Raw genomic sequence first — 23,831 nt, 5'->3', positions numbered from 1 at the left:
AAATCATCAGATCAGAAATGTGAAGTAATTCAATTCAAAAGCAAACTTTTTCTGATCCATGAGGAGAAATGGGCTGCTGATATCTGATACTTTCTAAACCTAAACTTCACACATACTCTTATTAAAGCGAACTACAGCTCCGAACCATGTGTGCCTGAATCTAAGAGCCAAAAGGTCAGTTTGTGCACAACTAGGATCCGGGTCCCTCCCTCTGGAAATGGAAACAGGCAGATTCAGTGGAGTTCCGGAAGAAGAAAGGTTGTGTTCATTATGCACACATACTTGATGGCTCTCTCAAGGCCAAACCTAACTGTTTAATTTGGAGAAATGCATTTTTCCTTCTGAAGAACCAATGCTCTTTTGTGAGTGGAATTAAATGAGGGTAGATTAGTCATTGGTACAGATGTTTCATAGAAAAATATTTTTTACTTAACAAGCGCATGAAAACAATGCATCATACCAAACCATCTCACAACAGTCTGCAGAACAAAACACGCAGACGAGGAAAGACATGCAGAACAGGGATAGAAGAATGTCATATTTCATCACAACACCAAAATAATACCAATCAACCATCAAACAAAATCAATCAATTAATTAATGATCAATCAACTATATAACAATGATGGCTATTCCAACTAATGATGCACATATACAGAACATAAAATATTTGAACGTGGCCTCATGTCCAGATGAGATCCTAGATACTGAAGTCTTGGTCAATCTTGGCATGGTCACACGCCATAGAGCTCAAAGGTGTTGTGTCGGACAGTGGAGAGCACTGTGGTTATGGGCTGTCCCTTCAGAAAGCTGATCTCACGGAGTGTGTGAATGCCCATGCCAGGGTGGGCAAACCTGCACACATCTTTATTAACCTGAGGCGAGGCAGAGATATAAACATAAAATACAATACATACCATTCTGCACTCTAGCACATAATGCTGGTGAAAGCCACATCTAAGTGTAAATGTGTGCCTACCTGTCGAGGCAAGAAATAGGGTGCGTCTGTCTCCAGGAGGATGCGCTCGAGGGGGATCTTGCGAATGGAGTCTCTGGCCTCGGAGGCTCGAGGGTAGGTGATGAGGGCCGTGAAGCCCACATACAGATTAGGGAACTCCTGCAGGAAGGGCTCAATCACTGGGTAACTGTTGGTGAAACAGTGCCTGAAACATAAATGGCAAATAATTAAACAATTCAAGTGTGAGACATTACCCCCTTTATGCGTTCAAACTGGCCATTAACACATTAGACAGACACAGACAGAGACACAGACACACACACACACCGGTGGATCTTGTAGTCCCGGGGCACACATTTCTTCATGATCTCCAGCAGGTCGTCGTCTGCGTCCCTACAGTGGATGACAAGAGGTTTCTGCATGGCCACCGCCAGGCGCAGCTGCCGCTCAAACACCTGCAGGGGGCGCCAAACCAACATGACATTCACTGTGAAGCCAAAGTCAAAAACCCACAAATGCCTAAATTAATAAATTGGATGAGAAAAAATCCTGGCCCAGATCCTGCAAACCAGGGCTCACCTCCTTCTGCTTGGAGGCGTTGGTGGTGTTCTTGTGGGAGTAGTCTAGGCCAATCTCTCCAAACGCCACGGCTTTGGGGTGCCGCATGGCCATCAGGATGCTGCGCTCATGTGTGTTTGAGTACTCCTTGGCAAAGTGGGGGTGGCACCCAAAAGCTCCCCACACCAGCTCCTCCCCCAGCAGCCCCTCCCATAAGGCCTCCTTCACCATGATGCCAGGGTTGCAGAAGTCAGCGATGCAGCCGTGGAACTCTGGCGGGAAGCTGCTCTGGTAGACGCTCCGGAAGCGTTCGAAGGTGCCACGGAAGCCCAGCTTTCCGTACAGCATGTCCAGGTGGCAGTGGGTGTCCACAAAGCCCAGCTTGGCCGCCACCCCCTGGGTGGGGTCACAGGTCCAGAGAGGCTCTGCCCCCACGGACATCCTCCTGGTGTTGGTGGCATTGTAGGAACCAGGGGAGGTGGAGGGGTAGCCATTAAGTAGGGCGTCAGAGTACCTGCGCGGGGCGGGGTAGCAGGGGGGGTAGGGGGAGAACAGGTTGTGTCCTAGGGGAGGGATCTTGGAGGTGGCCGTTGGGCTGGAGCGCATTGGCAGTGCAAAGAGGTCCGGAGAGGCGAATGGACTGCTGGTAGGTCGCTGGTTGCCCGTGCTCATCCTGGGTGTCTCAGGGGTGCGTCTGGGGGGCGTCTGATCCTGGTTCCTGCTTGGCGTCCCTGGGGTGGTCTGCTTAGAGGACATAAAGACTGTCCTCCATGACTGTGGAAAGGGCATGATTGGTCCCTCGCTGGGGGGGAGGGAAGTACCATGCAGTCTGTTAGAGGAGGAGGGGGAGGGGGTCACTACACCCTGGGTGGGTAGAACAGGACTGTCGCGTTGCAAGGTGCCTGAATGGTGGTTTTGGGGCATCATGTAGTTGGGGACAGCATTGGATACATATTCCAGGGCAGGGAGAGTTGAGATGTTGATCTTCCTCTTTGGCTCCTCAGTACAGCGCTCATCCTGGGAGAAAGTTGCCACCACAACGTGGTCCTCAGTATCTGACCAATCAGGCGAGTCATCTGCTTTGATGACCACACTCTTGGAAGAGGGAAAGTGGAAAAAGTGTGAAAATTGGGACATTACTTAATGATAGAGGAACTCAAAGAAATCTCAATCAGCATATTTAGTCCAATTTTAATGAGTGAAAGCAGTTCATTTTGTTTGGAACTCACCCGTGTATCTTTCTTGAGGTCAGCGCCTTCATCTGCTGTGTCTGTATCCAGAAACACCAGTGGACGGAACCAGTGGTCCACTTCATCAGTGACCGAAGCCACAACCTCAGAATCGCTCTCTGACTGGGCTGAGCAGCAGTTCAATTCAAAGGCTGCACTTTCATCAACTTCTAGACTGGGCATCTCATCATCGGTCGTGTTAAGCGATGCCCTCCTGCCGAGAAACTTCTTGATGAGAGTGGGGGTCTTGGTGCTGGAGACCTGGGCTGGGGAGGTGGACCTCTCTTCTCCAACAGCGGCCGTCAAGGCCTTCAGGTAGATAGCCTTGGATCCTTCCTCTGGGGTCCTGTCTTTCCTCTTCAAGCCAGAAGAGGTATGTGTAGGTGTGGAATTACCCTTAGTGGTCTCTAACCTGGTCCTGTCCAAAAGTGTCGACTAAAAAAAGAGAAAATATCTTAGCGTTGTCTATTAGCTGTTACACCGGAGTTAAATTACAATTCAGAAGTGCCAAGGACAATGGAACAGAATGGTGTTTCTGGACCCACAGTCAGGACTTACCTTGGAGGGATTGAGGGCTTTGAGACGTCTCCTGCAGAGCTTTGTGACTTTGCCTATGGAGAGTTTGCTCCCACTCTGGTCATCTACTTTCCCCTTGGGTGTGTCCAGACTGATATTCTCCAGTTCTCCAAGACCGGCAGACGCAGAAGACACATTTACACCCGGTAAAGGGAAACCCAGTTCTTCATTCGACATCTTCCAGCGAGCTGGTCTCGGTGTCCCAACATTGCTCTTCTGGAACTTAGTGGGTGAGCCGATCGTTGTCCTTAGCCACTCAAACTTAACCTTCTCTCTCTTGCTGTCCATCTCATTCACCCTAATGAGACACAAAAAAAAGAAAAAGCAACCCATAAGCCAAAGCCAAACTAAGTATGCAGATTGCAAGAAACACAGAAGGCAGTCATATCTAATTTTTGTTATGGCAATGGTAACTACAGAATGAGAGGCTTTTTTTTACCATGCAGTGCAGCCTTTTGTAAACTCCTTCCGTTGATTGTAGAACACGACCTGAAACTTAGTTTTCCATCTTTTTTTCCAAGGAGACAGTTTGGGCATTTTCTGTTGTTCTACCTGGAAGGAATGCAAGAAAAAGATGGACACATGATTGGCTAGCTATCAAAAACGCTATAGGCAAGTGTTGAGCCTCTCATGCTTGCTTTCCCAGAAAGTTGGGCATTGACGTTATTTCCAAGCTTTGGTAATTTACAGAAGCAGCAAGCGTTAGCTAGTTAGCTAGCTAAGTTAGCTAACTAGCAAATATGCTGGCTTGGCTGATGTACTGCCCGTTCACTTCTAGCCGACACAATTTTTAAAAAAAAATAATAAAAAAAATTCACAAATTCACTCCTCATTCAACAGCCTACTTTTTTACATGACAATCCGGGATTCATCCGGCATTATTTATTGAAATAATCAAATATTACATGCTGATAGTCAAATTTACCCTCAGTTTGAACTTCAACGGAAACAGCAGCAGCCACGAGATGTGCGTGTCAGAAACACCCGAAACCACGTGGTCTGTGCACTCTGAACCCTGAGATGGGAGACTTCTCAACTTTTCTGAACAGCAGCTGATCTGAGTTAGTTCAATCAACCCTGACAGGCTTTTTCAGGTGGCTTTATACAATGGTCCGTGCGTAGCATACCTGGCGGCCAAAGCTTATTCAACTTGTCTCATAACAGGATAAAATAATACGATTCAATGCATTATTTAGTTTTTCCGTTTTTCGTGTGAATCAAAAAAGCGGAAATCCGCGTGCTTTTCTGGTCCTCGTCTTCCAATCGGCAATTGGAATATAGATTAAACCAAAACCAGATAACTTAGAAGTTATGATTAAATTATAGGCTATTCATAAGCGCCCGACGTCTGAATGGCTATCTGGGTCGCTTGTGCCGCCTGCCGTCCTAACTGCGTTCAAGGATCCTGGTGCTGGCTGAATCTAGCCTCGCGTCACCAGGCTCTCCTCGGCGGGCTGAACCTGTTTTGTCGGGTAAAGTTGTATTCTCTATTGAGCCTTGTAGCTTGGGGTTGCCTCTACCCCCAAAAATACAGGAGGGTGCCCAGTGATGTCGGTGAGGACTTTAATATATTAACCCCTTTATGCCCCAAATCTCAGAAAAAATTGGGATTTATGACATTTCATGCAAAATAGTCTACTCAAATCAGATGCAAATTTGCTTTCTTCAATGTTTATTCATAAAGAAGGTCATGTACAATGTATCTGATTCCAAATTAATGAATAGGATACTAACCCTGCAGCAGCAAAACACACTTTTGATCAAAAAAGTGATACAAGTGCGAAGAAGAGATCTGTGATTCGTGTGAAGTTGTCAGACAGGGTTGGGGGTGTAAAAGTGAGCTTCTCTTTCAGCTTGACTCCTTCAGAACATCCAACATCCAGTTCCTGATTTACTGCATTTTACAACCAGGGTTAAAAGTTAGAAGACCATTAATTTGTTTGTTAAAGTTCATTATTGTGCAGAGAACTATCAATACTCAAAGTTGAAATAGGATTTCATTGTTATTGTTGTCTTTATATACTTCACCAGTCTTATTCGACAAACATAAACAACATGGCATACTGTACAGTATGTAATTAAGACTACAGTTCAATGCTTATTACAGCTAAGATGCTGTCGACTGTACTGAAAAAGTTCAGACAGCCCTATAATGTGGCCATGTGTATGACACTGTAATGGAATCAGTGTTCTCATGGTAATCATATTTTGTCAATGTTTAAAAAGACTAACAGGTATACCCTTATTCATAAGAAAATCTATTTCACAACGTGTCAGTTAAGGCCCACCTTAGGGTTCTCTATTTTTAACGTTTTGTTTACATGGTATTATTTAAAGCTGGGGCAAAATGGGACAAGCTAAGAAAGTGAGAAACGTGAGAGGGGAGATAAGAGAGGGGTGAACAAGGAGAGGAGAGATAAGAGAGGGGTGAACAAGGAGAGGAGAGATAAGAGAGGGGTGAACAAGGAGAGGAGAGATAAGAGAGGGGTGAACAAGGAGAGATAAGAGAGGGGTGAACAAGGAGAGATAAGAGAGGGGTGAACAAGGAGAGGAGGTGGGGGCATGCTAGGAAAGAAGAGAGGGGGATTCCCTGTCTCGCCTGTCTCCCCACTGACTTTCTAAACCCTTGCATGTTAGTGTACATTGAAGAGAAAGCAATGTCTTGCTACCAAATCTTTATATTGTGTGTTATAAGACACAAACCATTCCACATCCTTTTTTGCACTAGCGTTTTGTACTCGCCCTTAGCACTGTCCTGTCTCGTCCCTGCACCCTGTCCAATGTTGTCTCAATGTTATGCACCATACATGTAAATGCAGATGACAATATACTTCACCCCCGGGGTTATTTATCATAGTTATAGTATGAGCTAATACGTGGAATGGTCTACCCACAGAACTCAAAATATTAAATAATTCCATGGGGCGGGGGGGTTGTAGGTGTACAATGTAAGTATGTGTGTATGTAGGCGTAAGGAAGGGTGGGTATATACATGTGTACAGTGTGCTGTGTATAATTGTGTGTATGCATATATGTAGGGGGTAGGTATACAGTATGTGTATGCTGTGAATATTTTTATGCCTCCGCCAGGCGATAGGTTTCGGGTTGTCCGTCCGTCCGTCCCCTTTGGTACAAATGTTCACTGACACTCAAGGATGAACTGCTTGTATCGTGGGGGTCAAAGGTCAAGGGTCACTGTGACCTCCAAAAAGGCGTTTTTGGCCTAGTGAACACGATAGATCAGGAATGGCTTGACAGAATTTGTTCATATTTGGCCAAAATGGCCAGTTGGACTGAATGAAGAGCTAATTAGATCTCACAAAATGTGTTTTTGGCCTGATGAACACAATATCTTAAGAAAGGCTTAACGAAATTTGTTCATATTTGGGTAAAATGTCCAGTTGGACTCTAGGATTAACTGATTACATTGTGGGGGTCAAAGGTCACGGTCACTGACCTCACAAAAGGTGTTTTTGGCCTGCTGAACACGATATCTCAAGAATGCCTTGACAGAATTTTTACATATTTGGCCAAAATGTCCAGTTGGACTTAATTAGATTAATTGGGTTAGATTTTGGTATTCAAATGTCAAAGGTCAACTGAATGTTAACTGCAACTTGCATTGTTGGGCGGAGGCTGACTGAGCTGTCAGCTGCGTATATCATGCATATTTTATACATGTTTTATGTTTGTTATTTTAAAGGCCCTTCTAGGGATGGGCATTGGAAATTTGCAATAGCTGTACATCCTATTATGCAGTTCATTGGAAGATTGCTGCGCAAACTAACAATGTACACTATCTGTCCCTATTCAAATAAACTTGAATGATAATGATATGTACATAACTTACATACAGTACAGTATCTTACAAAAACAATTGTGCTGTTTGTTCAAGTGAATGGTTTATTGGATATCAACAGGTTAACATCTGCCTTTATCCTTTGCTTAACTGGCTGCTTAGCAGGCTCAGTGTGAAGTTTGTGTGTGTGTCAGGGTTGGGCTTACAATTTTCACTGATCAGAGAATATTAACACACAAACATGCACCAAAACAGCCTTGATCATATATATATATATATATATCTTCATGAAAAACTTGAGAAAGGTGTAATATATATATATATATATAAAATATATACAAAACTGCTGCTATATATATATTTCTATATATATTTCTGCTCTTATCCAGTCATATATATATATATATATGTATATATATATATATATGTATATATATATATATGTATATGTATGTATATATAAATACACACACACACATTGATTTGGGATCATTGACAACAATGTGATTATGTATCAATAAGGATGTATAATTCAAAGATCGCATAACAGTGATGACTGTTAAAACCTGGAAGTGGTCACTAGACACTTATAGTTGAACATACTCAATTCAGTAGTGGCTGCTTAATATAATGTATATTATTTCTTATTTGCAAACCCTAATTAATCATGTCAAAAGTGATACCAGACAACAAATCACATCCATGCAACAAATACTGAAAGACAGAACTAGGAGTTGAGATACAAATACAATTCCTGTTAGGTCTAGAACCAAACTGTTTCATCAAACTTCCAACATAAAAAAGCAGCTAATTCTCTTCAGACTCCAGGCAATCCCAGCGAGGTCTTGTAGGCTCCGAAGCTCGATCCATGACCTTTAGAAGCAAAGACTGTACATCAGTTGCTCGGGAGTGTGCTAAAGCACACATAATATCCAGGGTTATCTATCAGTTAATCATAACACAACAACATCCAGTCATGCTTTTGTCAAATATACAGTAGATCCCAGTAATTCAGTAACAGATATACAGTTAATCCCTTTGTGGAATACCATTGATTAATCTTCAAGTTCTGTACACCATCTCACTACAGGTATCATTGAAATATTGTTCACTTCTTTATTGGTTGACATATCTTCAGTATCCTTATGTGATAAGAGTCAGCTAGCGCAGCTGACCGGGTTACATCTACAAGGCAATGACACAGGAAAGGATGGAGTTAAAGCTGTCCTGCTCCAGAGGAGGGGATGGAATCAGAGAAAACCAGTCTATGTGAAAGAGGGACCTAGGGATGTTTCCAGTCCCAGGAGGAACAGAAAGGAAAGAGTTAACACTAAGCACTCTGGGTTTTGTATTTGCAGGCCCCTGATAACATTTTTATATAAATATGAGGGAGAGGAGAGCATAAAGATTGAGAGGACTGTGGTAAAGACTTGAGCAGCAGGGACTCAAATGAATTAGACATAGGGGAAGGGATCTTATTTTCCTTGCTCACATGTGTAATACTATCACACACACATCCCCGGCCCTGGTGCCACATAGGTTATGTAAACTGATGTGTTACTTCAGAGAACAAGTATTGGGAGACAAGTACTTGTCAGAAGCTTACATTTTGGGGCTTTCTTCTCGACAGGCCAGTACTGGAAGCCCCTCCTGGCGCGGTCATTGTACTGGTTCCTGTACTGGGTCAGGTTCTGGAGCGGGACACCACCACTAGCTCCTCCTAGGGCACTGGGACTCATGCCTTCAGAAGGTTAATCAACAAGCAAAAAAAAAAAAACTACTGTGTTTAGTTGAGTTAGATCTTCCTGCTGACTGCAGTTCTACGAGTGAATCTGATTTTTCGGTCCAAAGGAGAGAGGCGGAGGACCCACCTTGTGTCTGAGAATTGATAGGGTTCCCAGGTGTGACATCAGAGATGTTCTGCATCAAATGGGGTAAAAGGTGAAGGCTGTGTGGAGGTTCCAAAGCAGCTGGGGAATCTGAGTAGGCAAGAAGAACATATTCTTCCTCTTAAGAAACCACATGAAGTGCAAGAGCCCCCATACACAAGCCAAGAAAGACTGAACCCCGTACACCACCTAATAACGACCAGTGCACTACACCCTCATCCCCAGCCTACTAAGACTATATGAATACTAGCCACCACAACTGGATACCCAACTAGAAGCATATACTCGATGCACAGAGTGGTACTTACTGTGTACCATTAGAGGCCTGACAAGCAGAGAAACAGATGCTATCATCCATTAGGCATTTCCACTCAGTAAAAGCTTGAAAAGAGTTTTAGAAGTCAAGGCTAAATAGCGTATAATTCACAGAGTTCTGACTGAAAGACCAAAAATGATCACAGAATGTGAGTCATAAGATGGGAAAAACATTTCTGTTGGACAGAGCTAAACCTGAATCCTTGTAAGTGAATAGGAACAGCAGCAGCATTCCATTATAATTCAAATCTTGTGTAAAAAATGAGTTTGGTTAATGAAAGAGGTACATTATTCAGGAACGAGAGAGGAGGGACCTTGACTGACCACATCAAGACTGCATATATTTTAATTATTTATCTTTTTGAATATTAAAGTCATAGAATTACTCAATACATTTCCATCTGGTGTGATCACAGTGAGCTGTTGCTTCCCATTTTAATGATCTTATTTGACAAATGGCGTGTACCTCTCTTTGTCACCATGGCAGCAGGGAATGACCAGAAATAGGTTGGCACCTGGGTGAGAATGTGGTTAAAATTAAATAATTCAAAGGGATGACACACTTTACTCAATTAATCATGCCTAATTACTGCACATACTGTACTGTAGGTACTGTATACAGTAACACCATACGTAGACTAAGGAAAGGTAGCCCCTGGTCATGCATTTACCATGGTCTTCATCTTGGTCCAGTGGTCTGTGTGGACATGTGGAAACACCACAGGGTGACTTCTGGGCCAAAACGTCATACTATGGAAGAACAACTCAAATGTACTACAGTCTCCTTAATACCAACTACGGTACCTACTGTACCAGACGTGTACAATGAACCAGTCAGAGATGTACGTTTGTGCACCAGTGTGTACCAATCAAAACCACTATACTGATAGCAACAGTAACGAAAAGTAGAAACAGTAACAAAGAAACAGTAGAAACCTGCACTTAATGGTATAAGCCAAGTTTGGAGTCAAATTAATTCAATTTAAATTCAGTCAATTCAGGAAGTGACTTTAACTTAAAATGCAAAAAACATAAAAGAACATTTGCAATAATTTGCTTAAATTATGCAGTTATATTTCAGTTTAAATTCTAAATTGATGGAATTGTACTCACTGTTGTTTTCTGAAGGGACTAGGGTCCCAAGTTTTCTTCTTTTCCCCTGCCTGCATGTTCCTGCAACAACTTGTCTCACAAAGACAGGGCTACATGTTTAATGTGTTTCTTGTCACCTAGCAACAGTATCCATTCTCTGCAAGTATGGTGCCGGTCACTGCGGGATATAATTTCAGTCACTTATGTTACACATCTTTGTTAGCCAGCTGATATCAGATAGAGTTGTCAACTCGTTGACAGAAGAATAAGCAAACTTTAGAATGGGCGGATTCAAACTGACCCAGGCTACATCTTTGTAGCCTATGCCTATATCTGTAGCAGTGTAGGCTATGCTATGCACACATCCGTACACAATCTTGTCCTGTGTCAAAACAGTCTTGTCGTAATAGATATCTTGAATGGTCTAGTGGTTGATGTTTCCTATTTAAGCAATAATCCACAAGAGGGAGTGCTTTATCTTGGTTAATGGCACGGCTGTACTACGGTCGTAGGCACGAGAGCACAGCTCGAGTGCCCTAGTGTTCAATTTCGCTAAACTCAGGCCCCCAGGATTTGAAATCTAAAGTGAAGCCCTATTGAAGCGCGCCATCTTTGAAAACCAGGCCAGGTCCAGCCTGGCTTATGTGTGTTGGCTGGCTTGTTTCTGTGCGGGACTGGTAGGACGGTAATGTCTGATAAATAAAGATGGGTCTTGTCACCTGGACACATCAGTTCCAATGCTTCCAATGCTAATCCAGCACAATGAGAGCAGGATAGCCAGTAAGCTCATGGGTTCACAACAACTAGCAGCAGCTTCCATAACATTAATGGTAGCGGTCAGTGGCTAAAGCAGTTACACTGATGATTCCTGTAATGTTAGCTATTTTGCTGCAATGGGTTCAACTTTTGTTTCTGAATAAAGGTCATGACTTGCTGTTTTGCACTTCCCTTTAGGTGGTGAATAAGTAGACCCAGGACACAGTGGGTTATTTGGACATCTACTAGGATCTTCATATTATATTGATATGAAAGTAAAGGATTTGCCCTTAGAAGTAAATTGTAATTAAAATGGTTCTTAGCAAAGTAACCTAAGTGTAGGCAGACTTGAAAGGCCAATTGTAATAATATCATGAATGAACAATTGTAAACATAGTACTCAAGAGAATAGGTAATACTTAAGTCTTGATTGAAACTTTTCTTTAAAGTTTTATTAAACATACAGACGTACACATTAAAAGTAGCCATAAGTTATTATTTTGCATGTGCTCTCAGGACATGTTGTGGTTGTGACCATCTTTGTAAAGAAGAGAGGCATGTAATGCACATGTATACAGTAGTGCAGAGTCAGTTGTCTATTGTATAGACAAGGTGTTCAATTGCTCAGGTGTTGGTTCGAGTGTTCGAGTGTACAGTGCTGCATAGTCAGTTGTCTATTGTATAGACAAGGTGCAAGGTGTCAAGTGTTCACTTGTTGGTCCAGGGGGTGGCATTGTTATAATGAGAGTGAGGGCCTATGTATAGTACAACCAGAGTACTATAAACGGACAGTCTTCTTCTGAGCTGCTGGTTGGCAGGGGGCTTCTTCCGAGCTACTCTTTGGCAGGGGGCAAGTGATGTCTTGAGCCTCAGCATAACAGAAGTGAACATGTGACACCTTGTCTATACAATAGACAACTGACTGCACCACTGTACACTCGAACCAACACCTGACAACACTTGAGCAATTGAACACCTTGTCTATACAATAGACAACTGACTCTGCACTACTGTACACTATCACTTGAATCAACACCTGACAACACTTGAGCAATTGAACACCTTGTCTATACAATAGACAACTCTCTGCACCACTGTATACTACTGTACAGTATACTTGACATGTTATGTAATTGCACTGCCTGTATCATGGACACAGTCACAGCCATCCATGATCAGATACTGCTGTCTGGCCATGTCCAGTCCGGGTGGGGCTTGCACCTGAAGACCATCTTTGGAGGGGCTGGACATCAGCGTTGCAAAGCAGCCGACACCTGACTGGTGTTGCATCACGGTGTTCTCTGGCCTCAACCACACCAGGCATCCCAGCATCAAAGCTGCAACAGAACAGAATGGAGATAGTGCATTAAAATATTGGCCACAAATAAAATACAACCATACCATGTCCATAAAATGGAATAGCTAATACATGACAATGATAATTACCTGAAGTGCTGGTAACTCAATGTTTGGGAGCTTTTTGAAATAGCTACTCAGATGCTGGTGCCAGTTGTAGCTTTCAACAAAGCACTGTGCCGTCCTCAAGTCCGACAAGCTGTGGGGTGTTGACTTTCTTCACAGGAGCGCTGTCTCTCACCACCCCAGCAATGTCAGTAAAAGTGTCCACTCTGGTCTTCCTATAGCACTGCTTGATCAAGTCAAAGCACCAGTCAGGGGCAAACTTGGTGTGGCCTGCAATCAGGAAGTGTAGGTCTAGCTTCAGGTGAAGCTTGTGCATGGTCTGCCAAGCACAGTACCACAGCACAAAGTTGTTCTTGTTTTGTCCACTGCAGTTGTCACAATGAAGGTCCACATGTGTTTCTCCAATTCCTTGTTGAAGAAACGTAGTTGATGACTGCATTGCTGCTCTTGACGCCATCCCTTTGTTGATCAGGTAGTTCACTTGCTTTTATGGTACCTAAACATAAAAAAGCTCAATTAATGAACAGAAATACTGATCAAAAGCCATATAACAAGAAATTCCTAACTTGCAGATCCCATCCTAATTGTAGGTTATGGTTACGATTTGCTTAATACCTACTGGAGAAAAACATCCTCTCTTAATCCCTTCACTTTAAACTTAAAGGAGTAGTAAAGGGAAAATGCATGTTTAGCCGTTTTAAGGTTACTTATGATCATATACAATGGTTCAGATCAAAACCTTGACAAAAGTGATCTCGACTGAATATTGATCTAGTGATTAGTCAACCCATTGCTAAATCACAAACTACTAAGGTATCCCATAGGAATGAGCCTATAACCATACCAGCTGGGCAAGCTGACTTTGCTAGCTACCTTACCTAGCCCTAATGATATTGTCCTGCACGATTGCTGTGCAACATATCAACTGACCAGTTGTTAAATGTATTTCACAACACTGGTTATTCTACTCACGAGACAGTCCCAGTCAGCTGGCGTTGCTTGCTGTGTGAATAGTTTAGCTACGTACGTTGTGAGGCAAGTGTTGGTGACAAGGACTAGCTAGCTTGTAGTAGCTAACCTTAGCTAAAGCACTTTGAGAGAGTGCACAGTATCTCCGACTCCCCGGGCCTTGAGTTAGCTACCTAACACTAGCTAGCGTGTTAGCTAGCACTAGCTAACGTTAGCTAGCCATCATTGGGCTTCATTTCCTGAACTTAGCTTTAGCTTAGCGTGCAGCCAGTTTATGGGTTACTGTTTACTTCAGATATTACTCTACATTCAACTAGCCCTTCTCAGTCCCGTTGTCGCATTCCACTCGCTCATGTCAGACAACAGTCCTTTGCTGGTCCATTCACTTTGCCGTCAAAATAAATCGGTGTTGGCCTAGTTAGGAGAGGCGCTCATATTTACAAGTGTCAGATAAACATGAAATTTCACTTACATAAGCAAAAGGGTCTATCTTAACAAATGCTGGGTTTTGAAGCCTCGGCGCTACCATTAAATAAAGCGTTCTGTCCGAGTGAAATTATTTTTCCGAGGTAGTCTTCTTCTGTGGTGGTGGCAGTGTTTTGAAGCTTCAACCCAGCATTTGTTAAAATTGATCCTTTTGCTTCGGTAAGTGAAGTTTCATGTTCACTGAGAAGGGCTACATTTCAACCAGACATTCCAGTGAAACCAGGTAATCAAAATAACGTACCTGATATAAAATGGGCACCGCAAACGCGGGCATTTGTGATGATGTCCTCAGACGATTTCGTCTGTCTTCCTCTGCTACTGTTTCAAGAATGCGCGCGCATACTTGTATTGACTAGGCTGTAAAAGGGTCCATAATTAACAAATATGACCCGCGCTCGTTACATAACTTCTATAACATCCAGTGACAAAATATGTCATGGTACCTTGGTATGTCCACATCAAAGATTGAACTCACAACCTTCGCGGTGATAGGCAGCGCACTAGCCACTCCGCTACTACTGACCTGAAGTGGAGTCTTTTTGTTTTGATGTTCTGGGACCACTGCCTCTTGTGGTTGCGACATAGAACTGCAGGTCACTAACCCGACGGAAGGACGAGAAAGGGAGCGACAAATAGGATTCCCTCGGTGTGTCGGCTTACAGCCAACACACAAAAACGCGTCACTGATACCTTTGACATGCGCAGCCAAAGGTATCAATGACGCGTTCTTGTAGTCCACGAACAGATTGCTCTCCCCGCTCTGAGTTAGCGATGAAAAGCGGCTTGCTGATTAATCTACCTTTGTCAAATATATCCGTTGGAAAACATTTTTTTTATCCAGGCATCTTAGTTTTAACAGTATAATTGTGACTGAACATGTTTTGTTTGCTAATAGGTGGAATTCATTCTGTTTCAAGATCGGCGGGTTAGTCGCGAACTTCATGTCGTGAACTTCATGTCGCAACGAGAGATCCCGTCTCTGGGTGGACAGCTGTTCAACTCGCCTGCCCTGGAGCTATTTCGCCTGGCTGCCCATCGTGTTGTTGAGAACAGAATGAATACCACCTACTAGCAATGTTCAGTCACAATTATACTTTTAAAACTAAGATGCCTGGATAAAAAAAAAAGTTTTCCAACGGATATATTTGACGAAAGTAGATTAATAAGCAAGCCGCTTTTCATTACTAACTCAGAGCGGGGAGAACCCTGAACGCAATCTGTTCGTTGACTACAAGAAGGCGTCATTGATACCTTTGACTGCGCCATGGATGTATTATATAAACTGGATACAGCCACTCCATTCACTGGCCGCTATCAACAATGAAGCCCTATTGAACCGCGCCATCTTGGCAAAATTTGTAGTCATTTGACTATTTCCGGTTACTTTTGACTTGCGCAGTTGTGCTTTTCTGGCCTTCCGGTGACTTTTGACTTGCGCAGTTGAGCTTCTCTGGCCGACGCGCGTCCACGAAAAAGTTCACATTTATCTGAAATGTAGACGCGCGTTCCCGGCTCTCTCTGCTCTCCCCGCTTTGATTTAGCAATGAAAACCGGCTTGCATATTAACCTGTTTTTGTCAAATATATCAATTGGAGAAATTATTTTTTGATCCTGGCATCTTAGTTTTAACAGGTTAAATATAATTGAACATGTTTTGTTTGCTAGTAGATGGTATTCATTCCGTTCGCGATAACGTTATTGCAGCCAGGCTAAATTCCTCCAGGGAGTCAGTGACAGGCGAGTTGAAGAGCTTCACTCCCCGCCAGCAGGAGCATTGGCCGCGGCTACCGCATCTCGGAAAACCCGCTGAGTTCATGGCTGCTATTTCACATTCGCCCTTGATCAATCCCAATACCGATCCATGGTAACAATGAATCAATCGTTCAGATCAGATCGGAAGTGCTGCATGCATGTTACAACATCATTGTTAGCTTTATTAACATAACCATAGCCTACATTTATCTCTCTAACGTTAGGCTATCCATCTTACACCAGTCGGCCATTCGATAAATGGAAGCGGTGAACGCCAACGTTGACTGAAAACACCCAAACTCAGTGTATCGTTTCATCTTCATGCTACACATCAACTCCTTTACATTGTATGTGAATAAATTTGGTTATTTGGCAATTTGGTTTGGAAATGCTCCCTATTTCTGAGGTCCCAAGGTTGGTGAGTATGGCAAGCTATAAGCTATTAATACAAGCATACCGCTCAAAAAGGGCTTAATACATACAACAAACTGATCAGGCTAATCATTTTTTAATGAAAATGACCACAAGACAACCTCCTGTGCATAGTTGAAATGGTAGTGGGATACGGTGATAAACTGGAGTGATCATTTGACAGCAATTATTAGCCTTTTCCAGGAATGGACAGAAATGGGATATTTTTAGAATAACAGGAATTTATTCACATACAATGTAAAGGAGTTGATGTGTAGCATGAAGATGAAACGATACACTGAGTTTGGGTGTTTTCAGTCAACGTTGGCGTTGACCGCTTCCAGCTATCGAATGGCCGACTGGTGTAAGATGGATAGCCTAACGTTAGAGAGATAAATGTAGGCTATGGTTATGTTAATAAAGCTAACAATGATGTTGTAACATGCATGCAGCACTGCCGATCTGATCTGAACGATTGATTCATTATTACCATGGATCGGTATTGGGATTGATCAAGGGCGAGTGTGAAATAGCAGCCATGAACTCAGCGGGTTTTCCGAGATGCGGTAGCCGCGGCCAGAGCTCCTGCTGGCGGGGAGTGAAGCTCTTCAACTCGCCTGTCACTGGCTCCCTGGAGGAATTTAGCCTGGCTGCAATAACGTTATCGCGAACGGAATGAATTCCATCTACTAGCAAACAAAACATGTTCAATTATATTTAACCTGTTAAAACTAAGATGCCAGGATCAAAAAATAATTTCTCCAATTGATATATTTGACAAAAACAGGTTAATATGCAAGCCGGTTTTCATTGCTGAATCAAAGCGGGGAGAGCCGGGAACGTGCGTGGACGCGCGTCGGCCAGAGAAGCTCAACTGCGCAAGTCAAAAGTCACCGGAAATAGCCAAGTGACTACAAATCTAGCCAAGATGGCGCGGTTCAATAGGCCTTCACTTTAGATTTCGAATCCTGGGGGCTTGGACTGCGCATGTCAAAGGTATCAGTGACGCATTTTTTTCAAAGATGGCGCGGTTCAATAGGGCTTCACTCTTTCGAGCAGTCAGTGAATGGAGTGATCCTATCCAGTTCTATTAATACATCCATGGAGTGACCCTATCCAGTTCTATTAATACATCCATGGCTAAACTCTGTTGCTTTCAGCCATTGCCAATACAACAACAAATAGTTCTCCATTGTTTACAGTTTAGCGTTTACGGAGTGATACCTTTACCGGTGATTTGCCCGTTGATATATTGTGGCTATTCAATTCATGGGTTTCAAACATGGATGTATTAAATTGTAGTCCTAGACCTGCCATATTGGGGACCAACACAGGTGTTTCAATTTATCTGATTGGCTCTACTGCATAGAATCCTATGCAGTAGAACTAATTGATTCATTTGAAACACCTGTGTTGGTCCCCAACATGGCAGGTCTAGGACTACAGGAATTTCAATGTGAACTCCCATAGACCGGATTTTCGAATAATTAGTAGGCCTACTACGAAGCCATTTCTGTGAAGTTATCAAAACAAAAACTTGTGAGTGTCTTTACATTAATAATCTACCAACTGTGAGAATTTCAAACAGTATTTCGCCTTCTTTCAAATTTTCAAAATTGCTCCATTCCTCCAGTCAAAGTCAATGGAATTTAAGAAAAATATTTTCATAATTCGGATTGTGATTGAAAATCAACTATGATCACCAGAAAGTTTGTCTCCAAGTATTTGCCGTTTAAGGCATTCTACTAACTTTTTGGTGTCTACCAAGATATAATTTTTCAAAAGATGTGTCTATGAGAAATCCCATTCATTCTCTCGGCATTAGGAACGCTACCACTAGGGGCGATGAGATTACTTTCCCACCCTGGCACAGCTCTGAATGCGTCTTGGCAAATCAAAATGCGCAGTCGGAACTAGGAGTTGTATGAAATCACCTTGTGCAAAATAGTGTGACAAATAACCACAACAATTGTGCATTTTGTGATAAATGCATGACATTTGTTACACTTATAGCCAAATGCATTCCAGAGAAATGTGGATGTTGAGTGAAGTTTGAGTGTTGAGTTGAGTTGAATGAATTTTCAAGTCAATTTTAAATACCAGTTTCTCAGCCATCTTGGAACGGATCTCTTAGCAGTTAACACCCTAAAGGGAGGCATGCACCCTGCATGTAGAGTACATGAGAAATTTAAGACCAATTTGACTTCTGGTTCATTTAAAGAAACATTTAATAGGTTTTGCCAAATTTTTAGTCTGCAGAAAAATCCATTATGGTGGACATTATGGGTTCTTGAGGCATATTTGTTCTCCATGAGGAAAGACACAAACATACCTGGTTTCATACATTTTCATGTAATGGGGTGGAAATGCTAGCATTTTTTTTATTTTGCGTTTTGAACCAGTAACTGTAGCGCCACCTATGGATGAATCATGGATCATTCTTTTTGGCATATGTACTTGGGGTCTAGTTTCCTCCTGGTGATATAGCATCTTTGGTCCAGGACTTTTTGAGTAATTTAAATGTAGGAAAAGAGTAACACTGGAAAATACAAGGGAAATAATAGGGTTCCTACTATTTTAATCTCTCTTCACTGGCTCCCAATAAAACAGAGAATTTATTTTAAAATACTTCTAATTGTTAAGTCTATGAATGGTCTAGCTCCTTCCTACATTTCTGACATGCTCACTGAATCCAAACCAGTCAGATCCCTTAGATCGTCAAGTAAAGCTCTGCTCACTATTCCCAAGGTTAATTCTAAATCAGCTTCTGGTGCCTTCAGCCATTATGGTCCTATCTGGAACTCCCTACCACATGAATTAAGGTCTGCTACAACTGTGCCTTCTTTTAAAAACAGGCTAAAAACACATCTCTTTGCACAAGCTTTTAACCTCCAAGTTTGTTTTATACTTTTGTCTCTGTACTGTAATTATTTTATCACGTTTTGTGTTATCTTACATGATTTTATATGTAATACATTCTTATTTTAATGTTCTATCGTGTATAATGATATACATATAACTTTTTCAGTCTAACTTTGCTGAAGCCAGGGACTCTATATCTCCATGCCTTCAAAAAAGGAGATTTAGAGTCCCTGGCTTCAGCAAGGTTAGACTGAAAAAGTCATTTGTTCATCAGTCAACCTTAAAATTAAATTTAGCTCTGAGCCATAGTCAGTAAAAGAATGTAAGTATGTATGTATGTATGTATGTGTGTGTGTGTGTGTGTATGGATGTAGCACGTATTATCATTTTTATTTAATTATTATTATAGTTTGTCAAATGTGTGTACTATGTTATGTGTTGCATATATGAGCTGTGTCGCAAGACCAATTTCAGCATTGCTGACAAAGTTATATCGTATCGTATTGTTTATTCTTGAAGCACATTGAGTCTGTGCTTGTCGCATGAAATGTGCTATATCAAATAAACTTGACTTTACTGTAAATGGCTATAGGCACCATATTGAAAATTCATGATGGCTCAATATCCCCCCAGCACTATGGAGAAGATCATCACTGATATATCAGCCTGTCTGTATCCTCTTCAACTAGTACCTTTAAACAAATCTACTGCCCAGCCCAAAGACATTTCAAAATATGTTTACTTATGGCTACAGTATATCTTTGTACATAATATATACTGTATAATATACATAGTCATTGTACAGACGTAGAAAGCTTCAAATATCAGTGTGTGACAAATGGATAAAAATAATTTGCTACATTATGCTAGATTTCCATAAGATTTATAAGACTTTGTAGACCACTGTTTGGCTCTGCTACAGCAATTCTAATATTTGGTTTTGAAGAACACCAGAGCAATAAAAAACAAACAAACAAAATCTTGGACCTGAGGGTGCCTCCTCCCATTAAGGTGTGGCAACACCTCAATGTGTGCGTGCGTGCTGAAATCAGCAACACAGAGCATTCAGAATTTTTCCTTGCTGCTAGCTAGGAGCTAGCTCGGAGCAGGCTCATAGCGCAAACATCACTGTAGCTTTAACCACTAAGAGATTTGCTATGGCTGGCATATTTGGTCATAAATAATCTATTCACCTCCCCTCACATCTTGAGAATAATACGATATTTATGGATGGTTTGTCACACTTAATAATAAAACATACTGGTAATCTTGATTGCCTGTGTGTATCTACTCTAACTGAATGGAAAAGATCTTTCAAAGCCAGTGAAAGTGGAGTAATGACCAATAGTAACAGTATGAAGTGAGATTAGTCAAATGTTTTAAAGCGGCAATAACCGATTTCCTAATGCTATGGCAGTAAGAGACTTTTTTACAAATGAAAGGCCTAAAATGTATAGTATAGTACCTGTACAATATGTACTGTACGTTTAAGGCACAGGGGCAGAGCAAACACAGGCAGAAATGCTGTAATAAAAAGACCTGGTGACTGGTAGGGGTGAGCCATTGAAGTACAATGCTATTAGGATGCAATGGCTACAATGAAACAATCTATCAGGTGGTTTTAATAAGTTTTGACAAAATGTGGAAAAAAACAAACAATTATTGCAGCTTTAAACATGATCCACTCAGGGAATGTACAGACTGTACTCACTACCATGTTCATGTGATGTGAATCGAATGCACGATATATATACACTGCTGAAAAAATTAAGGGACCGCTTAACCATCACAGTATAACACCAACTCAATTAACCTTCTGGGATATCGATCTGTCCAGTAAGAAAGAGTACATTTTGAATCAATTTCAACTGCTTTGGTGCAAATGGAGGCAGTGGACAGGAGAGGCAACAGCAAGAAATGGTGACTGGCCCTCACGTTCCCCAGACCTGAATCCAATTGAGCACCTCTGGGATGTTATGTATCGGTGCATCTGCCGCCACCAATTAGCACCACAGACCGTCCAGGACCTCAGTGATGCCCTGGTCCAGGTCTGGGAGGAGACTGTCCAGGAGCTCAGTGATGCCCTGGTCCAGGTCTGGAAGGTGATGCCCCAGGACACCATCCGTTGTCTTGTCAGGAGCATGCCCAGACGTTACCGGGAGTGCATACAGGCATGTGGGGGGCAAACACAATTTTTTACTTTGATTTTCGGTGTGACCTTGAATCCAGCCCTCAATGGGTTAATGATTTTGGTTTCCATTGACCGCTCTTACATAATTTTGTTCTCGGCAAATTACACAATGTAATCAATAAAGATTTTTGTATATACAAGGAACCTGAAATGTAAGGCGCACAGGCACCAGGTCAGCAATATCCATATGGCTTCATTCATCTCCAATCAGCAGGGTACATTGTCCAATGTTCAGTTCAATACAGTGTAGAGCAGCCAGCCTCTCTGGTAGATGGCATATGGAAAAAATAAGCTTAAATTAAGCTCTATTGGCAAGATTTTTATCTGCAACAGTCAGTCAATGGCCTTGTCCTGACTGTGACCCTGGGTTTACATCTCTAAGTTGTGCTGAACTCAGCCAGCCTCTCCTGCTCTCGCCTCTCCTCCAGGTGCTGTTTCACACGCAGGCCGATGCGATGCAGGTCTTTCAGCGTGCTGGGCGGGTCCTCCAGCTCCTCATGGAGACACCGGGCGATCTCAAGCCTCCTGTAGTCCTCCGGGCGAACGAGCCGCCGAACCACTTGGAGGGCGCGCTCCTTCAGACTGAAAACTGCAGGCAGAGGGATTGATCAGCTTTGACAAAGACCTACACGCCTTCTTTACAGCAAAGCACACAGCTGAGCAGTGTCTGTAAGCCTGAGCATGAGGCTAATTATGATCAGCTAATGATAGTGGTCATTTGGCCTAACCCTCACTAGTGTGTCCACTGTCCAGGACCTTGTCCTCAGTTCAAAGGAAAAGCCTCCATGAATAACATAAAACAATATCTTGAGTGTCGTTATTGACCTGGTAAGGTGATGTTGATGAAGACGGCTTCTCCAGGACCTGTCGACTGAGGCAGAAACAGCTCTCTGGTGTTATTAACTCTCAGTGGCTCGTCTGTTTCTGCGTCTCTAAACATCCAGGGATGACCTAAGAAAATTTCAAAGAAAGAGCATGTTGAGGATGAGGAATAAAGGGAAACATTGCAACCTAGGTCTACACAGAGAGCGATATGGAAACTCATATGATCGCGGTGTTATGTCCGCTGGTTGGGGGATGTCTGAAGGAGATTTCCTTGCCAACAAGCGGGACTTGCAAACGTATGGCCCACTTCTGTCCTGTAACGTTAGACGGCCAACATAACGTTGGACAAGCTAACAATCCAAACGAATAGCTTGCTAGCCAACGTTATTGTTGGCAAGCTTGTCCGACTTTTCACTCACCTACGTAAGTGTTCATTTTTCGCCCTGTTCCTGGATGTAAATCGGCATAGGCACGAGGCTGTCCGCTGAAATTAATCCAAAGCAATCGTGCCATTCGGGGACTTCGGTTACAAAACACAGCATTCGAAGGAATGCCAGTATTCACAGACCTAACATATGGCAGCAGTTCTGTCTCATTCTCTCCTTGCACTTCTTGTGGCATAGCTAGCTTGATAGCTAGCTACCTAACGTTAGCTAGCTGAGGTTAGCTAATGAGCTTGATAACTAACGGAGACGAAAATCACGCTTAAGGTCTAACCTGTCCAGTTCAAGAGATTTATAAAACGTTTTGCTTCTAGTTATCAAAATGTTAGCTAGTAAAATTAAGTAAGTTAAACGAACACGTTTTGGCTATTTTGTAAACTGCTGGCGTTGTTTACATGATTCTATGTTTCCGAGGGGGTCGAAAACTGCGTCAAGTAATTCAGAGATCTGATTGGTCTGTATCTAGTGTCAATCAGTCTTAGACAGCGCCGGCCAACGCACCTTGCTACTTTACATTACATTACATTACAGTCATTTAGCAGACGCTTTTATCCAAAGCGACTAACAATAATTGCATTAAACGTAGGAAGAGCCAATGTACTACTACTTGCCAGAACTCACAAGTAGGCCTACATCTTCTTTCTAAAACAAGTGACTAAGAGCATAATCTAGTGCTGAAGGCAAAGTGCAAGAATCGCAATCTAAAGTAGGCCTACAGTGCAATATAGTATAATACAATAAGTGCTTAGGTGGGAGGATTGTTGTAGTACTTCTTGAAGAGATGAGTTTTGAGCCTGCGACGAAAGATGGGCAGCGACTCTGCTGTCCTGACATCAGTGGGCAGTTCATTCCACCACTGCGGGGCCAGGACAGAGAAGAGCCGTGACCGTGTCGATCAACCGCAGGAGCCTCGGAGTGACGGGGGAACCAGTCGCCCCGAGGTAGCAGAGCGTAGCGGTCTGGAGGGGGTGTAGGGTTTGACCATGGCCTGGAGGTAGGAGGGGGCTGTTCCTATCATTGCCCTGTAGGTTAGCGCCAGAGTTTTAAACTGGATGCGAGCCTACAGGGAGCCAGTATAGGGAACGGAGGAGGGAAGTTGTGTGGGAGAATTTGGGGTGGTTGAACACCAGGCGAGCAGCAGCTTTCTGGACAAGTTCCAGAGGTTTAATGGCTGACGCCGGTGCCCCAGCGAGGATGGAGTTGCAGTAGCCTAGTCAAGGCGGGAGATGACCAGGGCCTGGATGAGTAGCCTACCTGCGCCGCTTCATTAGAGGAAAGGGCGAATCCTCCTGATACTT

At 42.8% G+C, this 23,831-nt stretch overlaps 2 protein-coding genes across 2 annotated transcripts; both read right to left on the bottom strand.

The window, feature by feature from the left end:
* Positions 1-734: 734 nt before the first annotated feature.
* On the bottom strand, positions 735-8,859 carry tatdn2 (TatD DNase domain containing 2; the record flags this gene model as incomplete). Its single annotated transcript, XM_084446060.1, has 8 exons — positions 735-875; positions 980-1,163; positions 1,286-1,413; positions 1,538-2,611; positions 2,746-3,180; positions 3,304-3,619; positions 8,296-8,305; positions 8,727-8,859. 8 exons carry the CDS (start codon positions 8,857-8,859, stop codon positions 735-737), a joined length of 2,421 nt encoding a protein of 806 aa, XP_084302186.1.
* Positions 8,860-19,990: 11,131 nt separating this feature from the next.
* Positions 19,991-22,933, bottom strand: vhl (von Hippel-Lindau tumor suppressor). Its single transcript, XM_084445338.1, has 3 exons — positions 22,510-22,933; positions 22,091-22,216; positions 19,991-21,854 (listed from the first exon to the last, which is right to left on the bottom strand). Exons 1-3 carry the CDS (start codon positions 22,709-22,711, stop codon positions 21,643-21,645), a joined length of 540 nt encoding a protein of 179 aa, XP_084301464.1. The 5' UTR covers positions 22,712-22,933; the 3' UTR covers positions 19,991-21,642.
* Between the last annotated feature and the right edge of the window lie 898 nt (positions 22,934-23,831).

This window comes from Borostomias antarcticus, assembly GCF_949987555.1.
Source record: "Borostomias antarcticus genome assembly, chromosome: 11".
Taxonomy (NCBI): Eukaryota; Metazoa; Chordata; class Actinopteri; order Stomiiformes; family Stomiidae; genus Borostomias; species Borostomias antarcticus.
Note: the sequence above shows the minus strand (reverse complement) of the source record. Positions and strands in the feature narration are given on the sequence as shown.